Source organism: Anarrhichthys ocellatus, unplaced genomic scaffold (genome assembly GCF_004355925.1).
Source record: "Anarrhichthys ocellatus isolate YVR2014 unplaced genomic scaffold, GSC_Weel_1.0 scaffold17, whole genome shotgun sequence".
Classification (NCBI taxonomy): domain Eukaryota; kingdom Metazoa; phylum Chordata; class Actinopteri; order Perciformes; family Anarhichadidae; genus Anarrhichthys; species Anarrhichthys ocellatus.
In genome coordinates, this window is record NW_022280047.1 from 4,180,791 (window position 1) to 4,207,415 (window position 26,625).

The 26,625-nt window shown below is 43.8% G+C and overlaps 1 protein-coding gene across 4 annotated transcripts in view; it reads left to right on the forward strand.

Annotated features, from left to right (window-relative positions):
• The window catches only part of pde4d (phosphodiesterase 4D, cAMP-specific), a 161,899-nt gene that overhangs the window by 68,690 nt on the left and 66,584 nt on the right, over positions 1-26,625 (forward strand). Inside the window, exon 1 of one of the 4 annotated variants that reach the window (XM_031856230.1) lies at positions 9,866-11,595. The exons of the other annotated variants lie outside the window; for them this stretch is intronic. Within the exon in view, the coding sequence (XP_031712090.1) occupies positions 11,333-11,595 (263 nt within the window). The 5' untranslated portion in view covers positions 9,866-11,332. Of the gene's footprint in view, positions 1-9,865; positions 11,596-26,625 lie in introns of those variants that run through there. 4 annotated transcript variants of the gene reach the window in all.

Sequence of the window (26,625 nt, forward strand, 5' to 3'; positions counted from 1 at the left end):
CTTACTGATCTCCAGTCAGTTACAGTAACAGATCAAACCAACTTATGTGCAACATTTAAAAAAAAAAAGAACAAATCTCATTACCCGACTATGGCTCTGCCTCTCAGAACATGTAAACAGTGATCCCTGCCGGGTGGAAGTCGGCCTATTTGACACGCTGGTAGTTGGGTTTTTAGTCATACACGTCCTTGTGATGCTTTCTTAAACAGACTTTTAGCATTGCCTCGGGTTGCAGCTAGGACAGCAAGGCACGGTCTGCACAGTACCCGACCCCGTCGAGCATCTTCATGTCCAAACACTAAACGGATCCAGACAACTGACGTCCTGTCCCTCTGTTGACACTAAAGTCACCTCTTGCTCTTCGAGCTGAGGTTATTGTCACAAAGTAGCGAGCATCAAAGCGTCCGCGTGGCGTTTTACAAGATTACAAGTAAGGTCTTTATCTACTGTTGCTCTTGTCACATGGAGCGCGGGGCTGCGAGCGTGCACGTTAGGTCCACGGGGGCCAGGTGTTTGCAACCGTCGCTTTTGCAATTTCAAAATACCATTTTATTACATTGGGATGTCTGCTTGAATCTGATTAATTCAGAATTCATAGTACATGATCTTAACCTCTGTGGTACCTTCACCTTCCTTTTCATGGTTCTCCTCATCCATCCCACACATACAAATACACACACACAGCCTCTGCTCTGGTATATATTTTCTGCTAATAGAAAGTAGCAAATGGACACACAAGTTGACAAACTGCACAATTAGATATGCAGTGTATATTTGTACGTATATTTGTATATATATATGTGTGTGTATATATATATATATATATATATATATATATATATATATATCTCCACAGACATACACACACAGGATGAGGTTCAGCCTTCCCAAGACCACCATGTTTACAACCACAGGCTATTTCCCTCGCTCCCCTGCTCGCCCCCCCATGTCCCCTCTCAACCTCTCTTCCTTATCCCGTGGTCATTTGTATTCATCCACCTCCATTTACTGTCACCCTGCGTCAGTTACAGCCTGCTCTGAGCTCCTCTCTCTCGCTTGGCAAGCTGCTCCGCTCGTCTCCCTCCCTCCCTCTCCTCCGTCCCTTTGTTGAGCATCTCTCCGTCAGATTTCCTCTCATCATGGCTGGTTATGAGCGTGCCGGAGTGCAGCTCAATGATTAACGGCTACTGCCGTGCTCCAAAATATATGCAGCCGAACATAAGACAAATACACAAAGGCTGCCATTCGACAGCATGCACGCTCCCATGCACACATGTAATGAAACCTTCCTGCAGAGTATTGTAATGGATCCTGGCCTATATTACTTCTTTCCTTGGCAGTGAACCCAGTAATAACTGAAAACTCCCTGAAGTTTTAGCTTACTGGGTCATTACTCAGTCTTGACGCACATTGGCTACGACTCATACTGCTTTGAGAATTGCAGCGCTGATCAGGACAGTGTCAAATTAACTGAATATATATATGTTTGTGTATGTATGTGTGTGTATATATGTGTATGTGTATGTATATATTATCCCTTTCATCCTGATTCTATATATTATAAATAGTTTTTGAAGTAGTTTGAGCCACTGGGGCTAGTGATATCAGATATTTACAATGCTGTTGAGGCATCAAAACACTTGATTTTATAGTGATGAATGTGAAAACACAACACATAACTTATTTAGTGCCCAAGGGCAGAAGGAATCTAATTACCGATCCCCACATCTAAGAGTGGCAACATTGGCTGGCTGTTATTTGCAGAATGACCTAGCTCTACCTCAGCCACGCTGTCAGTTGTAATTCCTCTTTTTTTTATATGTGCCAGAATGTGTGTGCATGTGTGTTTGCTTTTAGGCCAGGACGGGGACAGGGTGCCACCTTTGGTCATCAGTGGGAGGGAGGGAATTAGACCGCAATCCCCGTCAGGGTCACCATATAACAGCTAGCTCACTGTCTGTCCACGAGATTACCTTATAGTGGCTGTGCAGGTCTGCAGGAAGATCTACTGGCATAATAAAAGAGGCGGTAAAGCAGGTAGAAAGATTCAATAATTTATTGCCGTATCAACAGCAGTTAATTAGGAAATTGATTCGGTGCTCCAAAAGATATAATCACAGCGCTCACACACAGCGGAATGTGTTTTACTCAGGTGGGAGGAGAATCCAAAGAGGACACGAGGATAGAAAACGCACTTGTGGTCCAGAGTTTCAGATTTAAGAAGACAAAACCCGATCCCTCAAGTCTATAAATAAATAATAATCTGAATCAGAACCATTTATTGCCATGGTCTGTTGCACATACAAGGAATTTGACATGACGGGTGGTGCATAACATTAAACAATCAACAACAATCAACACAGTGCAAAAAGTGGAAACATATTAAAATTTACAGTAAATTATAAAATAAAGTAAATTATAAAATGAAGTGCACAAACGAACAGATAACAGGACTATAAACAAGTGAGATGTAAGTGTAATATAAAGTGTCGAGTGTGTTTAAATGAAGACACAGGGAAGGGATGTGCAGGGGAGTGACCGGTAAGAATTTGTCCTGGGGATGTCAGAGTCAGTGGGGGACCCGGGCTTTGTTGATGAGCCCGACTGCCGACGGGGAGAAACTGTTCATGTGTCGTGAGGTCTTGGTCCTGATGGACCGCAGCCTCCTGCCAGATGGAAGGGTCACGAACAGATCATGTCCAGGGTGAGAGGGGTCGGCTACAATCTTTCTTGCTCGCTTCAGGGTCCTTGAAGCAAACAAGTCTTAGAATAATAGAACAGGCTTACTGCATCACCAAAGTCAGTACTGTTCAGCTGTGTTTCAAAGGGTTTTGTTTTGATGATATACTCACATGCCGGTTCTATTTGGCTCCTGTGAGGTTTCAGCTCTTTCCTGAGCCAGTGCTGGGCTGTGTGTGATGTTGAGCAGTGATGCAGAACCATGGTTTACTTAAGGACTGCTGTAACATCTTATGTCATTTTTAAAAAACCTGTGAGAGGCACTGATAACTCACACTCTATCTACAATTGTTGTTTTTTGTCCCCCAAGGAGTGGGCTGGCTCCATTTTGCATTCACAAGGCCGGCCGATCTCTCCGCAGGCAGTGAGTCATCCGAAGCGAGAGCTCCTTAAATGTTAAACTATAAAGAAAAATGTCACTGCTTCTTAGCAGCACTGCACGGTTGGGTTAGAAAAGACCAAACTGAGATTCTAAGGACATTATAGCGGTAGTGACCTCACATAGCCTAAGGTGGGGACAAGCTCTGAATAAAGTGGATATTATATCAAAAACTACCAGAGGTGCCACCGCATAAACATCATAAACAGTCACATCGCTGCGATGACACACCGACGTGGCTCTACATGGTTCATATCAACATGTAGTCGTGGTCCGCCTCTTTCTGATAACTCTTTACTAGAAAACATTTCTACACAAATGCTGCCATCTAGTGGTCAAACACATCAAATGAACTCTGTGCCTGGTTTTGAATTCTCCACCAGAACCTGCTTCATGATGTTTACAATACGGTAAAGTTTTAGCACATGAAGGAGCATGTCGAGCATCGCTATCACATCCGACCCCTCAACTAATTGTGTTCAAATCAAAACTGATACTGAGCACTTTTATACTCCTTATTGACTAACATGAAAACGTAATCAGTTCAAACCTGAATGCAACATCATGTTTCCATAGTCGTGCAAAGAGTAAAACCAGCTGCAAGCCCGAGTATGTTTTACAGTGAAATTTAGTATCTGCCCCAAATATCTGGGGATGCCTTCAAATGCAATTGTTTTTGTCGTAAATATTCACACAGAGAGTGAGCAGCTGTGGAAGCAGGTTGGCCCTGGTGGAGGAACCTCTGACTTCTCAGATGTGTGTGAATATGAAACTGTAGCAAAACACTTTTCATGCTGGATTTTATTATTTTATAATGTCACTGCCTCTTTTCTGTAAGTGCATCTCTTTGTTGTTTTGTTTTTCCTGTTCTTTGTTTTTGTAATGGGCCGGGTGTCATTGTAAATGAGGGTCGCCCCTCGCTGATATTTTGATAGAATAAATATGTAAGAAGGCTGTTGAGAAGGCGATTGCTGATTTCAGATTTACTCCTACATATGCATGAATACTCTATACCAATTTATTTGGAGGAGGCAGAGAGGTTTTGCTGAAAAAAATACACAATCCATTTTACTAGTGCGCAGGGATTTTGCAATAGAAATGCCTCCACAGAAAGCATGGTTGGCGCGTGAACCTTTTTTTAAGTGTCGATCTGTGCACCATGTGAGTGAGCTGAAGCATGCTAATTCAGCAATTCTTTTTGTTTTCATCCCTGCAGTCCCTTTTTAACGTTTATGGTCCGCTCTGGGGTAACAAATGTTCATGTTCATTTGATCTGATGATGGCAACTTAATCATGACTACTGGGGAGCAGTGTTGCGGCCTCTGGGTGAAAGCATGTGCTAAATATCAATGTCCAAAATCCCAACACAAGAAAAAAAGAAACCACACCATTCTCACCACTTTGCCCGTTTCCTTGATCAGCCACTGGATCTCTCAGTGGTGTAAGATGTCCACTTGAGGGAGGCAGAGCTGCGTTTATGTTCTGGATGCATTTATGTGTCTGTCAGTAATATTATGGCATTTAAACACTGCGGCATCTGCATTGTAGTGTAGAGGAGCCCTTGTTTAAGTCCCCCTTTCAGGTTCTCGTTAGCCCTTCTTGTCCCACTAAATACTATTTCAGCACTGTCCCCTCATCATCCATGTGTCTGCTGGGGTAACTATAGCAACAGGTCCACGTTGTACATCTTAGTCATTGTAGACAGCTGTAGACATATGAAATGTGTGTAGGATCTAGTGGTGAGGTTGCAGATTGCATCCAACTGAATACCCCTGTGCTCACTCCTCCCTTTCCAAGTCAGAGAACATACTTCTGAACATTACATTCCATCTCTGTAAATAGATCCCCCTGAATCCCACACACTGGACCTGCAGTGAGTAGATAGTCCCGCAGAGAACCCTTTGCCATGAACAACCCAGACTCCAGACTGAGCTGTGAGAGCTGACGGCATGCTGTGTACGGCCGAAAGAAAGGCATCCAATCGGTCAAGATAGAGATTGTGGTCAATGAACTCTTACGGAGGATTTGAGCAGACGGTGTTTTTCTACCATTTTTCACACAACGGTTTTGTTTGACATAGAAGAGAAATGGGAAATGTTTCGACACAACATTTGTCAAAACGGAATCACAGCTGAATTATATATGAATGTGAATACAAACCAAACTAAATACTCAGGTCTTCAGTTAGATGATGCCGTGTCGGCGCTATTATCTCATCGTCTGCCAATCAGGTGTGAATCATCTGTTGCTGCTGTGTCCTGTAGGCTAGTATGTAATGTACAAGGCTTGAGACTTTATCATAATGCTACATTTATGAATTTGTTTGGCTTTGGGCTAGACTCGGAAAGTTGTGGATTCATATCTCTTTTCGTTTTACAGGCCTCCGGGTTTTCAGAGAACTATTGGACACTTCACTGACTGGTGTTCATGCTTTTGTGTCCACTGTGTAGGAAAGAAAGTCGCTGTCAGTGTCTTTATCACTGTCTTTGATGCGTTCTAATTGCATGCCAGTGTCTGTGTTTGTGGCGTGGGTCTGTTCGAGTGCGTGCATATATACTGCGGTATTGTCCTGCAGATTGGCTTCCCTTTTCTTGCTTTTGTTCCTCCAGTCTTTCCCTCTTGACAAATCCACTTGTCCCTCTCCATCCATGTTGCCCCTGGTAACCAGGGGGAAATGCACATAAATGTCATGCGCAGCAGCGGGCGGGGGGGGGTTAGAGAAAAGATGCTTTACATAAAAAAGGAGAAAAAGAGATAAGATAGGTAGCAGGAACCAGGAAAGGGAAGAAAGAAGTAGAAGAGAGGACAAGTGGAACAGAATGATGCGTGTTCATCGTGTGAGAGAAAAACAAAACGTTTGCTCAACGAATGTCCGTCATCTCTTTGACTATTGTGAGGTGATGATAAATTGCAAGCTGTCAAATGAAGCCCAACAGCTCGCCATTGCTGTCATGTGCCTGACTGACTGCCACAGCTTGCCTTTGACTGACTGTTGCATTTTGACAATGTTGAGGGGCCAAAGGCAAGAACCATTAACACTTCAAAAGTGTCACATTTTTAGCAACTGAGAGTTTTTTCTTATTAATTTAATGAGGTTTTCTGAATCCTAGTTTACAACACCAAGAAAATAGCAAGACTGGAGAGTGATCAGGAGTTCCAACCAGTAGGACACAAACCTAACCGACTGTGTCCATCTGACTGCATGTCCAGGCCGGGTGTACTGCGTCCAGTAATGCAACCTGCAGTCTGTGTGGTGGTGCACAAAAAAAAGATTTGTGCATTTCTGCACAATTGCAGATAAAGATCAGGCTACACTACTATTGTTAGTATTCCACTCTTTGTAGAATTAGATTCCAGTAGCTGTGTGGTAGTGATGAGTCGGGCGGGTTGGAGTAGGCTTATGCTACTGCTGGAAAACATCCTGCATTCAGTCGGGCAGGTAACAGAGTGATAAAGCAGCGTTCCCAGTAAGTTAATGATAACTTACTGAAACATTGTGTGCAATAGTCCACCTTGCACCTTCTTCACCTCTCTCTCAAACACACACATATTTTTGGGGTTGGGCGGGACGGATTGGTTCTCCTATCGGGTCGGGTGAGTACGGGGTTTTAAAAAACCCTGACCCACGTATCACTACTGTGTAGAGTTGTTTCAGAATCTTGTGATCCAAACATTTCCAATGAGTCGGGAGCGTTGTGAAACAAAGAATGTAATCATTTACAACATTCAAAACGTGTCTTTATTCAACTAAATTATGCTGCCGTTAGCGTTTAACCTTTAGAAGACATCTCACTCCAGTTTGCTCCCCCACTTGCCGCACACAAAAGGAGGCACGCTCCCGTATTTAACGGGGCGTTCTAGCAGCAACCTAACAGCACCATAAACTACATTTATATAACCACAATAACAAAAAAATCGATTTTTTCCACCATTTTTTAGGGTGATCTGAGAAAATATGATGACAGACATTCAAAGCTGGGGCTGCACGATGGTGTAGTGGCTAGCACTGTCACCTCACAGCAAGAGGTGCCAGGGTTTGATCCCCGATCCGGGCGGTCCTTCTGTGTGGAGTTTACACATTCTCCCCCTGGCAGCGTGTGTTCCCCTGATCTCTGGCTTCCTCCCACAGTCCAAAGACATGCAGCTTAGGTTATTTGGAGACTCGAAATTGCCCGTAGGTGTGAATGTGAGCGTTAAAGTTATCCTTCTCTATACGTTTGTCTGTTGGCCAATCCACCACTTGGCTCAAAGGGCAAAGTCACGACAAACTTTGTACGACTTTCCATAAAATCATTTTTACAGTCAAAGAAAGAACTCCAATGATGTTGGTGATTTTTTTATTTTTTATCTAGCGCCATCAGCAGGTCAAACTACTGAATTTCCTCGTAGCATCTCTTCAAATCTTTTGTAAATGTGGAACACACTTTCCTGGTTCCTGGTCGATGTATTCTGATTACGGACTTTTTGTTGAGCATGAACGACAGTTCTGACATGACCATAAACATGCAACCTACAAAACAACATCATGTCCTTGTGAGCATGTTGCAGAGCTGACATTATGTAACAATTCACCATAATTATATGAACCTAAAAAGCGAAAAGTACATACGCTAGAATTAAGGGCATGGGCAGGTCTGAATTGGTAGGTTCACAGAGTATATACTATCTCCCTGAATAACATGGTGGAAGGTACAAAACCACGCTGAAATGATCTCCCTATAGGGATAGACCACGCCAGACGCCAAAGAAACCAACTGCCAGGTAAATGTAACACAATATATTAATACAAATCAAAATTCATTCGGCATACGAACAATCAAACCAAAGTAACCCTGAGGCTCCCGCCGTACTCTGGCACAATAAACTAAACATTTACAACGATCACTCAAACCCCGAGTCCCATTAGTTCAAAAAGTTCCTTAAAGTAACGAAAAACAGTCCAATGACAAAAACAAACCCCGAGGCATAGTCAATAACCGGCGGAAGCGTGGCGAGACTCCGCGGTCCCTTTGTCCACCGAACCCGTGCTACCTCACCACAGCTCGTCCCGATGGTGCCTCCCAGTGAAGACTCCAGCCTAATAATCCCTGAAACGCTTGCTTCGGATCCGTGGCTGAGCAATCGCCGGCAAACCCGTGCTCTCCTGAGTCCACTGAACGTAGCTTGCTTCCTCCGGTCTGCGCGCGTCACTTCCCCCCCCGACACAATTAATGCAAACCAGGTCAACTAAAACAATAACAACAACAATAATAGATCCTATTAATATCCTGTGTTTATAATTACAGGCAACTAATAACAGTACAGTACTTTGTATAGGTGAAGGTACATAACCCACAGGTTCCCCATTCACATTTGCTGTACACACCGGCAGACTTTTGTGATCATTGCATTCATTTAGGTCACAGCAGTTAGCGTGTCTCTTAGTCTTGTTTCCCTTAATCGCAGGAATGTGAACTGTAGACAGGGAGAGATCCCCGATAAGGTTATCGTCTGCATTTTTTGTTAATTCATATCTGGAATGCCTTAATGGGGAGCAGCTTTCTGTATGTTCAGCCTGATGAGTCATACTAGATTGAGTATATGCTTTACAACAGCCGAAGATAAACTTGTAGTTCATTTAATTGTAATTTTTGCATTTGTTTTGGCATGATTGGATGATTTAATAGTCTTGATAAGAAATGCTTTAAATATGACCCTTTAAAGATACTCCGGCTGACTGCTGAAGAATAAGATGATGTGTGTGTGTTTGTGTGCTGCGTGGAACTTGTAGAAGCTGGATATATACGAATAGTACAGTAAAATTGGTATGCTTTTAAGGGTGTCTAGCAGTGGTGGGCCGTCAGGGCCTGCAAGGCCTTCTCTGCTGGCCTAAACAGAATCACAAAGTTATATCTATTTTATAATTTAATAATTTTTCTTAAATACACTACATGTATTATAATTTATAAAATTATTTTTCCCATTATCTTATTTTCTCATTGCACAGCTACTGTCTTCCTCAGTTGCTCTGCTTCCAGTGCAGCTTGTTTTAAGTAGAGCTTTTATCCAATCAGATTTCACCTCTGTGTCTCTAGGTAAGAACAGAGGCCACATGCCTGCAGAGTCTCAGGTGCATCCAGTGCAGATTAAAGCAAATGGAGACGATATTGTTGATTGTCATAGTGTTCAACCAATCAGATCTTTAGTTTGACATGTTGGGCGTATTCTTTGACGTATCAGAGCCTGCGAGCCGGCCTATAATGACATCAGCATTACATGCCGCTCAGTGTCCATGTGCAGCTCTGCCGCGAGGTGCAGAGTGTGCTGTGATTGGTCAGTGGGCGAGCACGTGACTATCGTGAAACGAAACTTAACAGCAGAGGCTGTCGGGTAGTGAATCACATCACGTGATGCAGCTCAGCCAATCAAATATGGGCATTCTGACCCGAGTAAGATGTACCACACACCATGACACAGGGGGCTGAGACGAGGAAAGACATTGCAGAGCAGTACGTTCAACGTTCAAGTTATGAAAGTAAAAGCCTATGATAATCTCTTTGGGTCGCGCCTTGTCATTAAGGCATGATGGCGGATCCCACAGCCAGACCAGTTGAGAACATTATATTATCCTGAATTTAGGCTTTTGCATTTTCTAAATGCTCTAGCATTATTCAAACGACTCGTACCGAACGGTTTAATACGAAGATGTACATAGATACAGCCTTAAAAATGAATAATAGCGGTGGCGCCATCATGTGGTTATAAGGTGGTATTTCAGCTGCAGGACAGCAGTGAAGGCCCAGGTATAAAATGCACGCCCGCCACTGGTGTCTAGTAGTAAGTGGAACGTAGAAAGTAGAACGACTAAGAAGCTGGTTAGAGTCGGCTCCGCTTTGTATTCCAGACAAGCTGCTGGTCGCTAGGCAGAGGAGGGAAAATGCTAGGGGTTAGCATATATTCGTAGGACGAATGTTTTCAAATTTACCTGCATGTCTATCCTCATTTGAAAAAATTAAAACGGTGAAAGGGAGTGGCAGAAGCTCGGGGCAAGAGAACGCCGGCTGCATGAAACTCTCCCAGTTTTTCTTGCATTTGTGCAAATATTAGCAAACTGCTAATTTGTGCACATGCACACATACAAGTACGCACATGGCATCGTTTGCTGTTTCTAGGGATGTCCTCTCAAGCCGAGTGTGGACAGAGGGTTACTCAATAACTAATGGGTGCTTTTAGCGCGGTCTGATGCATCGACAAATGCACCCTCACAGATGCATGTGCCTCGGCTCTGAAGCGCATGCATGCGTGCATACGACATTTTTGCACAGTGTTACTCAAGCTTGCCATATCTCCCCTCATACCTCCCTGTTTTTTTCCTCTCTATTGTGCACACACACACACACACACACACACACTTGCGCTCTGCTCAGCTCCAAAGGATCTGTAGCTTATAAACTGGCTGCAGTCAGCAGTCAGTATCTCTGTGTCGGGAGAGGAAGGGAGGACAGATTGCTTCGACTGGATGGAACAGAACTCCACCAAGCCTCACTGGGTTGAGTCATACTGGGCTGGGGCTTTTTTTTTTGGGGTGAACCAACGCAAGGTTCCCTGTTGGCTTTTACCAGACAGAGCTGGGCTGTTCTGGGCTGGAATGGACTGAATTAGTTCAGCTAAAGTCTTGCTGGGCTCGATCTCACAGGACTGTGTTGAGTTTGTGTGCAGGCCTCGGGGAGACGGGGCTGGAATAGACGGAATTCCCTTTTTTTTTTTTTTTTCAGCATCCCGCCCTCCCTGTCTCTGTCTTCCATCCTCGCCTCATCTTCTCCCTTGCACTTTCACAGCAGACATCCAGTGTTGCAGAGCAGACGAAGGCTGCAGCCCTCAGTGCTTCTGTTCATCTGCTGGCTCCTTGAAAGACGGAAAGGAGAGAAAGAGAACAGGGATTCTTCGTCTCTTTTGTATCCCCTGCTTTTGTACAAAGAGAGCTGCCGGTGTGAGGATTTACCAGCAGAGCATTTCAATTCATCATCCAAAGGGTTTTTTGGATATGCGTCTTTTTTTTTTCTTCTTCTTTTTACAGATTCTTAAATTTTGAGGAAATTGCTGGACTCTTGACAGAGAAGCACATATTTGCATGCGTATTGCTTCATCTCTGATATATCTTGGCTGCCTTTTCTCCTCATTCATTTGGCCGCTGCTGCTGCCGGTGCTGGTGCTGGTGGTGAAGCCGGGGCAGGAATGGCCCAGCAGGCAGGCATGGGGGCGACCCTCCAAGACACCCTGGCAGTGCCCCCCATGCCCAAACACTCTGGCCTGAATGAAGACCTGGTGAAGATCCTGCGGGAGAACCTGCTGCAGCCGGAGAGGCCAAGAGCACACCGGCGGTCGCCCTCCTCCATCTCCCCCCGCCTCTCTCCCCGCAACTCCCCGCGACTGCTTCGCCGCATGCTGCTCAACAACAACACGCACAAACAGAGGCGCTTCACCGTCGCACACACATGGTGAGACTTAGATTGGACAGATATGCGGCAGGACGATCGCTGGCTGTTGTCTCTGTTGTGCGTTTGCAGACGGGCAGCTCGTGTGTGCTTGTGTGTGTTTGCCTTGGTCAGACATGTGGTCTAAACCGCACACTGGCAAACTTTCAAGGCTGTGTTTGTTGAACGCGAGGGAGGTAGCTGTGTGCTGAGCCATTTGAGTAATTCAACTTTGTTTGCGGTTTGACTTGATTGCGTTCCTTTCACAGAGAAATGGCAGTGGTGTGCACGAGCACATCTCTCCCGCAGGTTATTCATGTCAAATCTCCTAGGAGAGCCTCTCCTCACCTTAGATAATGAGTGTCTCTGTCGCTCTTCCTCTCTGTCTAGCCTAATCTCCATTTCTATCTCTCACCCCCCCCCGTCTTCCGCTGCCCTCACCCTCCCCGTGCTGGCTCTCTTTATACCTCTGTATGATATACAACAATGCAGAATGTGAGGAGATATACCCCAAAGCTGCCTGTCTTGTTAGGTAGGTAGAGTAGGAAGCCATCCACCACTACATTTCTTCCCTCCAGCTGTGTTTTTGTTCTCTCTCCACACCGGCCTGCAGTTTTTGACTATTAATTAGTCTTCTATTCCTGGCTGTCTATCAGCCACTGTTGCCCACGCCTCATCTCCTCCTTTCCTTTCATCCCTCCCCCCCCCCCTACCTCTTGCCTCCTCCCCACTCTCCATTTTTTTTCTCGCCTTTAACTAATTCAGATTTTTTTCCCTCTGCCACCACCGCCCACCCTCATCATCGCCTTCTTCATTTTTTACGACTCCCATCTCCTTTTCGTCCCTCTCCATATTCCCCCTGCCCCCCCTTTCTCTTCCTCTCTGTGTCTTGTGTCCCACTTTCTTTACTCCCAATCCCTCCCATTAGACACAGCCCTTCTGGCATCTGGATCATGATGTAATTCAAGAAAATTCACATATTCTCACACCTAAATTCACACATCAGAAATACTTTGCTTTGCGACTTCCCATCGCTCTCCTTTGTCCCCCTCCCCTGCTTCTACCTCAAGGTGTGTTACATCAGAATTTGTGATCACAGACGGTTGCTTCCAGTTTCCTCTTATATTAATCACTTTTCTCTCACTATCCCATTTTTAATCCCCCCATTTTTCCTTTTTCTTTCATCCGTCTTTCTTCCACCACTTTGCATGTACATACATACATATTTCATCATCTCTCCTCCCTGCTTTCTTCTGCTTTGCCTTTGCCTCTTATAAGCGATGATGCTAATAGCTCTGGGAGATATACAGGATCTCGTGGCTCCTATAGCTTTTTGCTATTTTAGAGGCTCACCGCTTTCTGTGCGTCTGCATAATTTAACTTTTATGAATTCATTATTTGCGTGCTAAATTATTCCGCGAGTGAGTACGTGCAAATGTGATGGTTTGTACGTGGTTGTTAATTTGGTTTATGTAATTCCACACACCACCATCCATTGTTCTCCCACGTGCCGCTTTAAGCAGAACGCTATCTGTCACGGTTCCATATTTAGATGCCCAAACACTTTCTTTCTTGAAGTGGATTTTCCCTGCTCTGTTATGACGCTCAGCCTTGTCATAAGCATGACAGTGGGGCAAGCGAGCCTGGTTTAAAGAAAGTCCCACTTGTTACATATCTGCAACTGATGAAAACGGCAGGGGTGAAAAGAGCAAGTGGCACTGGTGGCATGACGGTGCATCATTATAGAAAAGAAAAAAGAGCCAACATTGGCCTACATATTTTGATGAATTGCTGCTTAGTCACGATGACACTCAGTGTGCACATGGAAGGAACCTTCTGGTCCTTCTTTTAAGATGGGGAAATCCATTTTGAACATTTCTCCAACTACTGATTAAGTGTCAAAGACTCACACCTGCCCCCTCTTATAATATATATAATATATTCAGTTGTCTCAAGTTTGAAAAAAAAATGGGAGACTCATCAGGAAGAGCAACTGAGGAGGGATTCCTCTCCCTGGACGGACAGACATGCAATGGATGTCATGTGTGTACAAAATAACCAACATAATAAAATGACAGTTTCAGACAATAACGAAATAATACATCGAATGTAAACATATAAGAAGAATATAGATCCAGGAGGATGTCCATCAGCCTCTAGTTTAAATGTTTTTCTGGGATTTCTTGATAAAAATCTGAAGATAAAATAATGCCAGCATTAGTCTCTAAATGTCTATTTGAAATGTCGCTCTTACTTTTTTTTCAAATCTGTGTTTATCCTTGTCTAACACCTTTGAATACAACCCTCTTCTGGTTTCCGCTCACACTCTTCACAGTCGGTGTCACCTGAGCGCGCTGCAGAAAACATCGCTGTACACGAAACACAAAGAAGGAATGTGTTTGCTTGCACCGGTCGACGTGGATAAAGGATGTGAAATGTGTATTCAGTCAGACAGTGGTCTTTGCATCATGACTGGTGGGGTGACAGGGGAGCAGGAGAAGGGAAAGACAGTGACGACAAAGAGCAGTGAGCATTTAATCACTGTCTAACCAGTTGGTCATGTAGCCGTGTTTTGTCTTGACATTTGAAAAAACAACAACAAAACCTCAAAACAAGTGGCAGACAGCATATCAGACAAAGAGACAGATAAAGAGAGTGTGGGAGGTTAGGAGAGAAATTGCTGTGTTTGTGTGTGTGCGCATGTGTGAGCAAGGGCACTGTAGAGAGACAATTTGTTCGCAAGAGAGAGACACCATCAAATGGCTGTAAGCAGGAGGGAGGTGGACAACTGCAGTGCAATTTAGTCCAATCACGTCCTCATTGTTTTACAGCTGCGGGGAATCACAGGGCCACTGTGCTGTAAATCTGGTGACATACACAGCCCTCAGTGGCTCCACTCCACACTTCATTAACAAGACAATCCCTCTCCATGGACAGATTGGCCTGATGCACCGCTCCGCTGTCCTTATCGGCACAACAGCGCGAAAAAACCCCCCCCCCACACACGCAAATTGTTTTACAATCACTTTGAGAATAATTTAGAGAACGCATCCCAAATGCTGATTGGCTTCTCTAAGCTGAATGAACTTGATTGGCTGTAATTATTTATAAAGACATAAAGAAGGTCATTTTTGGGGGATTTAATGGAATGTGATTATTTTCCTGAGTTGAGTGCAGAAAGGGGGTTTTGGTCTAATTTCTCTGCTAAATTTGAACTCCAGACAGTCCCAGTTGTTGTCTAAATGTGATGAGGGTACAGTGGAATTATGAAAGCTGCAAATATTTGAGTGGGGAAATAATTAGCAGATTTTAAGTAGAGTGTGGTAGATTTTGTTGAATTATTGGCAGTATTATTAAAACGTAAGCAGCAGCATTAGCGTGTCTTTCTGTGTGGAGTCAAAGGTTGCATCTGCTAAACGGACTTAATACTCAGTATTACGTTGTGCCTTGCTGTCTAGGGACATGTCTAGGATATGAGTTATCTTTAGCTAAAGGTTATCAGCCAGAGACACGGCACTCTCTAATAATTCCTTCATATGTGATGCATGTGACTATCTATTCTCATGTTCAGTATGAGCAACCGTCTTTCACGTATTCATTACCAGCATACGGCGCCTTCTCTAACTCGGTTCCATGTTTTGGTCCTGTGATACAGAAGGTCGATTGCTGTCAAGAGTCATGTCTGCTGCTCATGACATGGTTGAGAAATGTTCTCCCACAATGGCGCAGCGCTTACAAAGCATGGGTTGAATGGTTCGCTCTCACCTTCGAGTGAAGGACGGGCCGACACTCACGATTCCGTTTTTCTTTTTTGCATTCTCTCCACCAGAATAACTCTGTTAATATCCTGCTTTCAACTTTCCTCCTCACTGACCCTGGGGTATTTTTAATGCTGTTGCACAACAGCGTCTGATGCTGCATTGCAACATCGGAAGTGTGTCTCTTTATGTAACAGCAGATGGGGGTTTCAGCGAAGGGAGAACAGGAGGCTCCGACTGGTGGTGCCGGTGCTTCTTCTCTGGCCGAGAGGTCCGACTGCTGAGTTTTGGTGGGGACAACTGGAGGGTTGCGGACCTGATGGAGTGATGGATAGCCGGGTGAATGACTGCGGGATGGAGGGAAGGAGGCAGGGCAGAAGAGAGAGAGAGAGGGAGAGTGTGTGGGAGTGGAGGACCTCAAGCTAAACACAGTGGTGCTAATCTAGGCAGAGCATGACTCTGCTTCTCTCTGGGTTATATCATCTCTGTCTCTCGCATTTCTCTCGCTGCCATTTCTTACTTTGAGGCATCTGATGGATTACAGCAGTTGTTAGTCAAGGTCTCGCAATTGTTTGCAAGTGCGTATCTGCACCGACTAGTCAGTCTTCTGATATAACCCTCAGCAGGAAAAGTTGATAAGCGCATTTCTGAGAACAAATCTAAAGTTGTGAATATATGTCGAAGGCTTTATTATTTTGTTGATTTATTTTGTACTTGATTCATCATCAATATTTGAGCTGAAATTATTTGTTGACAAATCAATAAGTTGGCATCAGAAGATCACCCAACAACAAATTTGCTAAATGATTGATCCTATCGTCATATTTCAAGAAAAAAACATGCCAAATATTCTCTGTTTTTGCTGCTTTTCTTTGTCGTACGTGATAGTAACCTGAATGAATCAAACATAATCTGCATTGATGGATAATTAAAACAATTGTAAGTTGTTAGTTGATTGTCATCAATAGGATATACACAGTTAACACAGTTCTGTAACAAAATGCCCTTGAGCAAAGCCCTGAAATCCCGACTGCCCCAGTGGCCCAAATACAAGATGTGCTTGTCTGTCAGCCCTCCTGCTTAATCCAAATGAAACACGAGACGGTTCAGATGGCTGGAATCAGCACTGACCTCAGTTCAGTACCTTGGTGTGGAGGAGATTTGTCCATCGATGTCTTTACCTGGAGCTGGGCGATCGCTTTTTGACCAAATACCTCGATATGGAGACGACATTGTACGGTTGGTCATTGGTGCTTTTACAAAGTGTTTACACAATGAGAGTTTTGATCAGTGGGTAAAGGCGATTAATAGAACAGTCTGGTAAGTTCAGGAAATTACATCACTTTACTGTAATGCAGCCTTTAAAACCAGGAAAAGACCACACTCGTGTCATATTATGAAAGCTAAGACAAAATCTAGTATGTTGCTCATTCCTATCTTAACCACTCCCATCTGAAGCCGGTGGAAAGTGTGTATTCCAGGTGAGGTAGAAACTCTATAGCTACCTCTGTTTGTTGCTTTGGATGACATGTCTATTAATAGCCAGCGCCATTTTGCCTGGTTATTCTGTATCCCCAGCCTCCCAGTCCATGGTAAATACCTTCCTGACAGTCTTTGTTTTCAGGGTAAGGCTTCGCGCATGTAATTACCTTTCATTAATGTGAGGTGGCTTTGGAATGCAGCTGTCATCCTGCTGTGCAGCGAGGAGGAGTCTCCAGGTTTTATCAGCCCAAACACCGCTCTCCACCCGGGAGAATAGAGCGCCCGTGATTTGCATGCATATGAGCATTTGAGCAGTGCTGCTGTGCTAATGGGGGCTGCATGACACACAGGCACAGTACAGGCTTTTCATTTGCGAAAAAAAGACATATTTGGGGTCAATGAGAATCATGAGATCACATGCACGTGATTCTGTGTACATGCACACAAACATTCTCACTCTGTGTGATTCTCGTACTGTTACAGATTAGAAAGGACCCCGGGTTATGACTCGGCTTTGACTTTGTACTCTGAGCTAGTGAGTCGCTGTTGGCTGAGATGAATAAGAAAATTAGGATTATATAACTGTGTGACTGGAGGAGACTGCCAACGAGAGAAGAAGGATGAGTGAGGTAGACGGGGATAGAGGAAGAGGACTTTTTTATGTTTTGATATGCTGGAAGTGCATTTTCACATCCCACAAACTGTAATATATCACTTGCAAAAATTAACAGGCCCCCAAGAATGACTGCTGTAATCCAGTCATCCCATTAAGTGTGGAGTTATAGAACAGAACTGTATTCATTTGGAAAATGATTAATACATTGGTGCCACACTGTCGCATTGTAAATAGAACTCCTGATGCTCTACTCTGTGCTCTACCTTGTATTTGAGCGTAGTGGCCATTCCACTGACCTCAATTGACTGCAGACCGCTTGTACATTATCAGAGAGAGTTGATAGCTACAGGACGGTTTCTCCACAAAGAGACGGAGCACAAAGACACATTTTACTGCTAAAAAGCTTCCACAAAGGTTCCTCAAAACTCAGCTATATCAAGAACCCTTCGCTGTAAAGAACCACATTTGGAAAGCGAGAAACTGGAACTCCCACACGCCGTATCCACAGTATTTCACGCTGTGTTTCTGTAGTTTTATTCCAGCAACGTTACTGTCATAGAACATTAAATATACAATAATCAAACCAAAATAAAAGCATAACTTTTGGAAGTACATTGCCGTCATTTTCTGCTCTAAGTACCTTGACTTTTCCAGTACTTCTATAATAGTAGGAATACCAGTGAATATCATAAAGTGAGGGGCTACATGTATGCTGAATGGGGTGGGTTACTGGTTGCACATTGCCGAACAACATAAAAGGTGAAGAATGTGTATTCGCTGACGTAATACTCTCTAAATGACTCGGATGTCACCACATGTATGGACACATAATGTATTTACCGTGAGCGCTGTGAAACAGAAGGAGAAATAGTCACAAACCATCCCTCGCACTCTGTGGTTTGGAGCAGTGTTGTGAGTGGACGTCTCCAAATTTGTGCATCGGAGTCTGTCCAAGCTCCTGTACGTCTCTGTGGCCTTTTCAGCTCAGTCTCATCATTCTCTTCACATCGTGATCGTCGAGCCCAGTGCAATGCCAGAAGCTGTCAGACCCGCATCCATTACACGTCAAATTCTATAACCCCTTTGACAAACCAGTCGGGACGCTAATGGTCCTTTTCCGGAATCGCTTTGATCCATGCGACATTCGGGTCCGTTCAGTTCGGGTCTTCAGCGAACTCAAATAAAGGGTTATGTGCACGTCGATTTATCATTTGCATCCAACAGGTCCAGACACATGAAGGTGTGTTAGTGGTTACTGCTCTAGCAGATTTAATTAAATGATAACCATAATGGATCTCGAGTTGAAGAGGCCACAGCTGCAGGGCTTCATCAAGGGCCTTTTGATATGCTGATACGCTTTTGATTCAAGAAAATGGCATTCTGTCAGTGCTTCCTCCAACACGTCAGCCATTCATGTGTTATGCTTTTCATTTTGTTTGCATGTCTATGTAAGAAATAGTATAGTAAATATTAAGTCCTTGTGTAAACATTATTCCACTGAATACACATACAGGCAGAATACTGTGGTGACTTTCATCCTTTCACCATCTCCAGTACTTTTCAGCTGTTTAATTTTGATTTAGTTACTCAGTGAGGAAAACAGGAGTGAGAACTCATCAGAAGAAAGTCATTTCACCTCATATCTCCCCTGGTTCCAGAGGTCTATTGTACGGTTCCTCCTCTGCCTCCTTGGCTTTTTCCCTTCACACTCTCCTCATTATCTTCAGCTGTGTTTTTTTGTCCTGCTGATTTCACCACCAGAACTTTGACTCAATTGCTCGGGGAGAATTCAGTTACTGATTAGGAGGCTGCTCTGATAAACGCAGCTGCACCAGAGCCTCGGCAGAATGGCCCGAGAAGATGACTGCCGTTGTGAGGGGACGTTTTTTAATAGCTGTGAGTATCTTTATAATGGACTCCAGATGGCCATGTGTACTCTTTGCGCAATTCTGTGGCCGCTATGGAGGCTGAGCGGTACTGGCTATATTTCTTTCCCTTTCCATTCTCACCACGGTGAAGATTCTCCTAATCACAGAGAGAAACAAGAAAGAAATTCACGACTAATTTTCCCTGTGAGAGCCTTATTAGCCCTAGGTGAGATCCATTAATGGTGCATGGCTGTGGTAAATCCATTGGTTGGTGTTGATGAGAGTATGCAGGCTCACTTCATTAAAGAATAATTGAAAGTATAACCCTCTCAAGTCACAACGATTATTTGTCTGTACTTGGACACCATGTAGTTCACGGTCTATGTCACTTCACACAAACATTGTGTTTTTGTCAACAGAAACGTTTAACATTATTTGGATTTGGGAAGCTAAAAAAAACATACAGCTGTTGCAATTAAGTGTATACTGTGTAGGGAAGGGAGTATAATGTTTGGTTTATAATCGGCTGTCATTAGTTTGTATTATTTCCATATTCAAGAGTAGTTTCACTGGCAAACTTTGGTGAATTCATACTTGAGTATTTTATATGCTATGAGAGTTGAACACGTTAGAATGCTTTGAAATTATAGTCATTGCAATATTTAAAAAAAAAGTTGTATGAGAATTAGATTTTCAGGTTTGATACTGTATGTTTCAAAGATGGCTGCAGAGCCATAGAGAAGACGCAGACTGGTGTTCTCCACATCTCTCTCTACACAACACTCTTTCACTCTTTATTCTGCTCTGGCCACTTCTCACCCAATACCTATTCTGTCCGCATCCTGTATCAGCTTTTCAAGGCTCTGTCGGATATCGAGGAGCGTGTGTGCGGTGTATGGCTCCTCTGAGGTCGGGTCATCTTCCATCATCTAACAACATCCCCAGGCCTGTTTCATCCCTTTCAATGCACTTCACTTCCCTCCAGTTCTTACTGGTCTTAAGCCAGATATGTAAGGACATGGCAAGCTGCATCTTGTCATCCATGCAGCAATTGCATATATGACACAGGACAGGAAGAGGCAGAAGTAGCACAGAGGACATAGACTCCTGGGACTCCTAGCAGTCAGGTGGGGAGCACTGTGACCTGCCTCCTTTTCACTGTCGCATAAATGTTGGAAGAAAATGTTGAAAAATAGCTGAACTTTTAAACAGCTGCGGCAACAGGAGACTACCAAGTGGCTGGGTCTCCAACTTTTGGGACCCACCCGTCTTTTTCAATCCACCTCTCGCTCCTCTGTCTGAACATGGTACAGACAGACGGTGTCCACCTCTAGCAGTTCTAATGAGTTGCATGTCCAATTAAGATGCAGCTGCCTCCTGTGTTGTGTGAGCCGTCCTGTTATTGATGTCATCCCTTGATCATTTTTCACAGCGGCTTCCAATATCCTGTTCTTTATGAGGGTGTGTTTTCATCTTTTGTGTGCGTATGTTTGTGCAAATATAGACTGTGCAAATACGTCTGCACGTTTGTGTGTGTGTGTGTGTGTGTGTGTGTGTGTGTGTGTGCGTACTTTTTTTTTAGTGATCTTGTTTGTCTCAGTACCTATCCTGATTACTATTCTCCTGCTGTCTGTCTGTCTGTCCGTCTGTCCGTCCGTCTGTCGGACCACTGGGGCGGTCTCCTCTGATTGCATCGATTCATTGCCTCTACGCGCGGTATTACAAGACGAAAAGTGAACAGTGTGCTCTGAGCATGAGGTAATTGGTCTGCACCTAGTTGCTCATGGTTCTCAGGAGGCTGAGGATGAGGGAGATGGAAGGGAAACACTCACATGTGCACGACTCTGTGTGTGTGTGTGTGTGTGTGTGTGTGTGTGTGTGTAGAAGTGCACCTGCAGTACAGCTGTAGTCATGGTTACCATTAAAGGAGGAAGTCCAGAGGGTGTACTCATACAGGTACCCCGAGTTCCAAATCAACAAAAAACTGTACTATACCATGTTATATTTTATGTTTTGTAATACTGCTGCACTATGCGGTATTATACCGCATAGTGTGTCTCACCTCTGGTTCCAAAAATCCAAGATGGCAACGGCCAAAATATGGAAGCCAAAGCTTCAAAACCGTAGTCCACAAACCAATAGGTGACGTCACAGTGTCTACGTCCACGTCTTATACACAGTCTATGGTTAATATGTTATACTGTCTTACCACATCATGTAATATAGTCATTTTCTATTTGCTATATTAACACAGACACCTCTGTATCATTAGATGTTACCAAGTATTGTGAGGTAATCACAGTTCATGTCATTCTGGTGTACACTGTTTACATATATACTAGACTTGCTATCAGTCTTACCGTGTCCCTTTAACTAATTCAGTTTTTCTTTAATTGCTCTTGTTCAATCATGAATATAGTCTACTCTCAGACTTGTTGCGTATTTCTCTTTATGTATTATTATTTTTAGTTCACTATTTAGTTGTACTTCTGTTTTGGGCTGCTGTAACATCTGAATTCCCCCTCTGTGGATCTGTAAAGATCCACTCATTGTCTTATCTTATATGTTCAGATTATGTTACAGTAAGAACCAGAAATCAGGACAGAAAACTGCATCTGAATATATATTTGTTGTGATTGAATTGAAACCATTCACAACCTTTTGGGTAAATTGTTAGTGTAACGTAGTATACTGTGACTCCCTGAATCAGTTCATCACAACCTACTTACTATAAAGAGCCACGTTGCTGTTTAGGCCAGATGCTTGATTGGCAGTTTCGTCTGTGAGCGAGCAGATGGTTTGGAGGAATGACCGTAAAATCTACAGGTGTCACAGAAAAGTAGAGTGCATCAGGAGAGCTGGCATGGATCGGTGTCATTTTCTGTCCCAGTAGCACCAGGAACATTAGGACTGGCAGAGTATATTTGTTGTTGACTAACAACCAGGCCAGCTATGGAGGGTGCTCTGTGGTAATCACACCAGTTCTATCCCACTTCCATGCCACTCTACATACTAAGTCTACATGCATGTTTTAATAAGACTGCAACTAATGATTTTGTTCTGTATTTCAATGGCTGTCCCCAACACATCTGAAGATTTCTATTTATAGAAATAGTTGTGAGTGTGTTGCGGCACCAGTTGCCGTGTGTGTGTGTGTATGTGTGTGTGTGTATGTGTGTGTGCGGGCTGTGTCTGGCTGCATTAACGAGGTCTTTTTGCATGCTTGCAGAGTCTCTTGATATTGATCTGGAGTGGAAGGATTAGTGCAGGTACTTAAAACAGATCAGACCGCCTCTCATAACTTTAAATGGATATTCCTGGCCAGAGCAACTGTCAAGCCACAGTAGTGTGAAAAGATATGGTCTGGGTTCAGGAGATGTGTGTGTGTGTGTGTGTGTGTGTGTGTGTGTGTGTGTGTGTGTGTAATTCCATGATCTGCTAGGCGGTTTTTAACAAAACCAATCATGAATAATTTCTCTCAACTTTATACACAGATTTCTACCTGAGATTCTAGCTGTCCCTTCTGAAAGCACCCATCAAAATTGGTTTCATCGCTTTAAGTTCACTATGTTTTCTCAGCTGTGCATTTTTGTACAGAGATGATGACAAAGTTCACACAGTGTTGTCCTTTTCGGATGAATTAGGTCGACTGATATCGTTCCCGTTCGGCATCTCTTATGAGCCGGTGAGTTTTTGCTGCAAACTGAACAATGTCTGCTCTTCAATCCCAAAGGCTCAGTAGCTTGGCAACATGCACTGCAGTAATGCCCACACATAGTGTAAACAGGAAACACACAGGAAAACAGTTACATCACACTTCCCCCCCCCCCCATGTACACACACACACACACACACACACACACGCATGTACACAAACCCACACACCAAAACTGCGCATATATATATATATATATAGCCAGATATACTTTCTGCTAAAGTGTCACACACTCTCTTCACTAATTATGTTTCCCAGTTCATTTTAGAAAATATATGTTATGGTTCTCACACGTACAAGAGATATGTTTGAGATGTAAGCCGGCTGAAACTGAGAAATACAGTCTTGCTCTCATTTAGTTTCGTGGGATTTTAAAAAGAGTTCCCTGTCATTTATTGCGGTGGTGTTTGTAGGTGGAATTTGCAACCACTTTGAACTGGTGAATGACAAGAGAACTACAGATGACACTTGTTGAAATGGCAAGTGTAATTACAGTGTCCAGCGCGTTGAGTTGTTGCTCCGCGATAATGCGGATAAAAATCTGACTCGGGCACTTTGGATATCAGCACAGTCTTCATCTTCAGCTCTAAGCCAAAAAAAAAAGATCAAACAAATTCTGGACAAAATATATAGCTCTAACTGTGTACTGTAGATAAGTCGGATTCAGTTGTACAAGCTGTCACTGCTACATCAGTGGGACAGAAAACCGTTTAAAACATCCACGCAGTGTCATCAAAAGCTTTGATGATGGTGTCATCATCCCGTTTTTTCTGCACGCATTCCTTCCCCATGTATTGAAGCAGCACAACATGTTTATCCCAGACTGCAGTCACAGGTTTTAAACCTCCATCGCCTCGGTTTTGCCTCTGTGAGGGCTGCAAACTCCCAGGAGGAAAGAGGTTGCTTGGTCTGTAAAAAACAAACAAAAAAACCACCCTCCAGATGCTCACCTTGGTGGAGCCTAATTGATGCAAATAGGGAATTAGCTGCTGTGCATAGCAGTGCACCAACTAGGCATATGGGTTTGTCTGGTCTAGTGTTCTCATAAACTGTCACTTTAAGCAGCAGTGGTTTTAAACGATACCCTGCAGCTGCTGGGGACTTTAACCTGTCTCTAAAAAGTAAACTTTAAAATCCGTTCTCTGTAAGATTTTCCATTTTTTTCCACAGTGGCTGATCCGGCTGACAAAGCAAATAAGCGAATCCCAAAATGTTGAGCTATTCCTTTTTAAGGAGCCAATTTCAGAGCAATGGAACAGTGTGTTTTATGATGATTTTTTACCATTTGCTATCTACTAGACAACAGCCACATATTAATGTGTAGACTTACATTATTACTAATGATCTTATAATTAGTCTTTCCATTGACATTGTCGTGTCAATGCTGTCGCAATGAATCAATGTGACGATACTGTTTTCACTCGGAAATGTGAAAATCCTTTCTGTTCTAAATATAGACTCTGCAGCATGTGAGCACTGCCACAGGTTGAGGGAGAGGTGAGAGAGTGATTCACACATGGTAAACTCTGAATGACCTGGTCTGGCACAAATTCTCCTCCACGTCTAGCAGCCTTTTACATCCACTAAAGGTTGATTATATGCTTCTGATTTAGTGGTTGTTGTTTTTTCACGAGGTTCTTGGCATTGCAAAGGTCTCTAATGCACACACACTCATTCATATACATCAGGATACAGAGAATCCTTCAGCGAACAGAGCTGGTAATTTAAGGAAGCTGTCAGAGGCTCATTGATTTCCAAGAAAGGGGGGGCTTCCATTTACTGGCCTCTTCTTGTGTCATTGCCCTTATTTGACAGATGACAGTGTAGAGGCAGAGAGAGAGAGAGAGAGAGAGAGGGGTATGACATGCAACGAAGGTCCCACGGCCGGAGCGTTGCGGTTACGTTATATGCGCTGTAACCATTGGGCTACCAAGGCGCTCCCGGTAGCCTCTTCAAAACATCCACATTGGTTTTAATGCAGCTAAACTGGACATGAACTCTCTGTGACCAGCAGCATTAAAGGAGTGTTGTGTGTCCAAGCATATTGGAAGGCTTTGAGTTCAAACCCCTTTCTGCTCTCTTATCACTCACGGAGAGATGGCATTTCTGTATCGCTGTGGGCCGTCACTCTTCTCGGCATGATGTGTGGTGCTGGTCTTGTCAACAGTGTCTTATCGCCTAAATATTAGGGCTGACTCTCTGTGGACATTAAGTGCATCCCTTTTCTAAATGTGTTTATTTTCAACACAGCGTAGTTTGTTCTCAGACCTGCTGGTAGGATTTCCTGATAATTGGGTTCAGCTGTGCTCAGATTTCCAATGTAGCATCAGCTAGCTCCGCACAGAGGAACAGGAGTGCTAGACTTACAACCTTCCTGTATTGTAATATTGATAGCAAGCTGGAAATAAGGAGCTACTTTTAGAATGGAATGCACCTCGATGTTTGACCACGGAAATAATGGCCGTCATGCCACAGCTTCTCTTAATTACTTCTGCTGTGTGTTTGATTGTCTTCGCTGTGGTGTGAGATGTGCGCTGCCGTCTGTGGTGTTGGTGTGTGCGCACATGCACTTGTCTTCATGTTGCAGTGGGGGGTAAAATTGATTCAAGAGCCAGAACTACTTAATCTTCTTTTAAAATTGGTATTCGACAGAAAGCTTATCTCAAAAGCCAGAGAGGAGGAGGAGGTGGAGGAGGAAGAAAAAAAGGAGAGGAGAGGAGTGAAATGAAAGTGGGATCTGTCTTTTGCGTCATTGGCCTGATTCTGCACTGACTTCTTTGTTTAGACTTAAATTCATCCGCTGGATGAAGCATGAGACTTGCATCCGGGGAATGGTAATCTGGGTTTTTGGAGGAGAGCCAACCCAAGTAGCCATTTTCAACACTGTAGTAAGACAGCTGATGTTCTTTCTCTTCCACTGTCAGAGGAGGGTCTGCTGTGTATCGAAGCGCAATCTCTTCAATAAAACTGATCCGCAGTATTGAAAGAAACAGGACTTTAATTTCTTCATCATAGTGAAATAGGTATGTTGCTGCTGCTGGTCTTCAAGATGAAGATTAGTCTTATTTTTGACTAAACATCATTCAGATGTGGCTGTAAATCAACAATGATGTCAGACTCAATATGAATACACCAGTCAGGATGAAAGTCTGCACCTGATGAGGCCTTCGTAGTCAGCTGGAGAACAATGGATCGATCCCTCCAGTTGCTTCCCCAAGTGAAGGAGTGGAAGTATTTCGGGTTGTGTTCTCATGTGAGGGTAAGCTCGAGCGTGAGATCAACATATTGCGGCTGTGTCAGCAGTAATGTGGGCGTTACTGGACTGTTGATCTACAGCCTGCTCCAACCCTCAAATATGGATGTGAGCTTTGGGTAGTGACTGAAAAGAATGAGGTTGTGGATTCAAGCAGCAGAAGTGGTGGTTGGGCTCAGGCTGGATAGAGATTGGTTCAATGAACAGAACTACTGCACTTTGCTTGGAAAGGAGCCAGTTGAGCCGCTTCTGGCATCCCAGTCCCAGGGTAGACCCAGAACACACTCGTGGGACTACAGATCCCATCTGGCCTTGGGATCCCCCAGGATGAGGTGGTGGACACGGCTGGGGAGGAAGATATC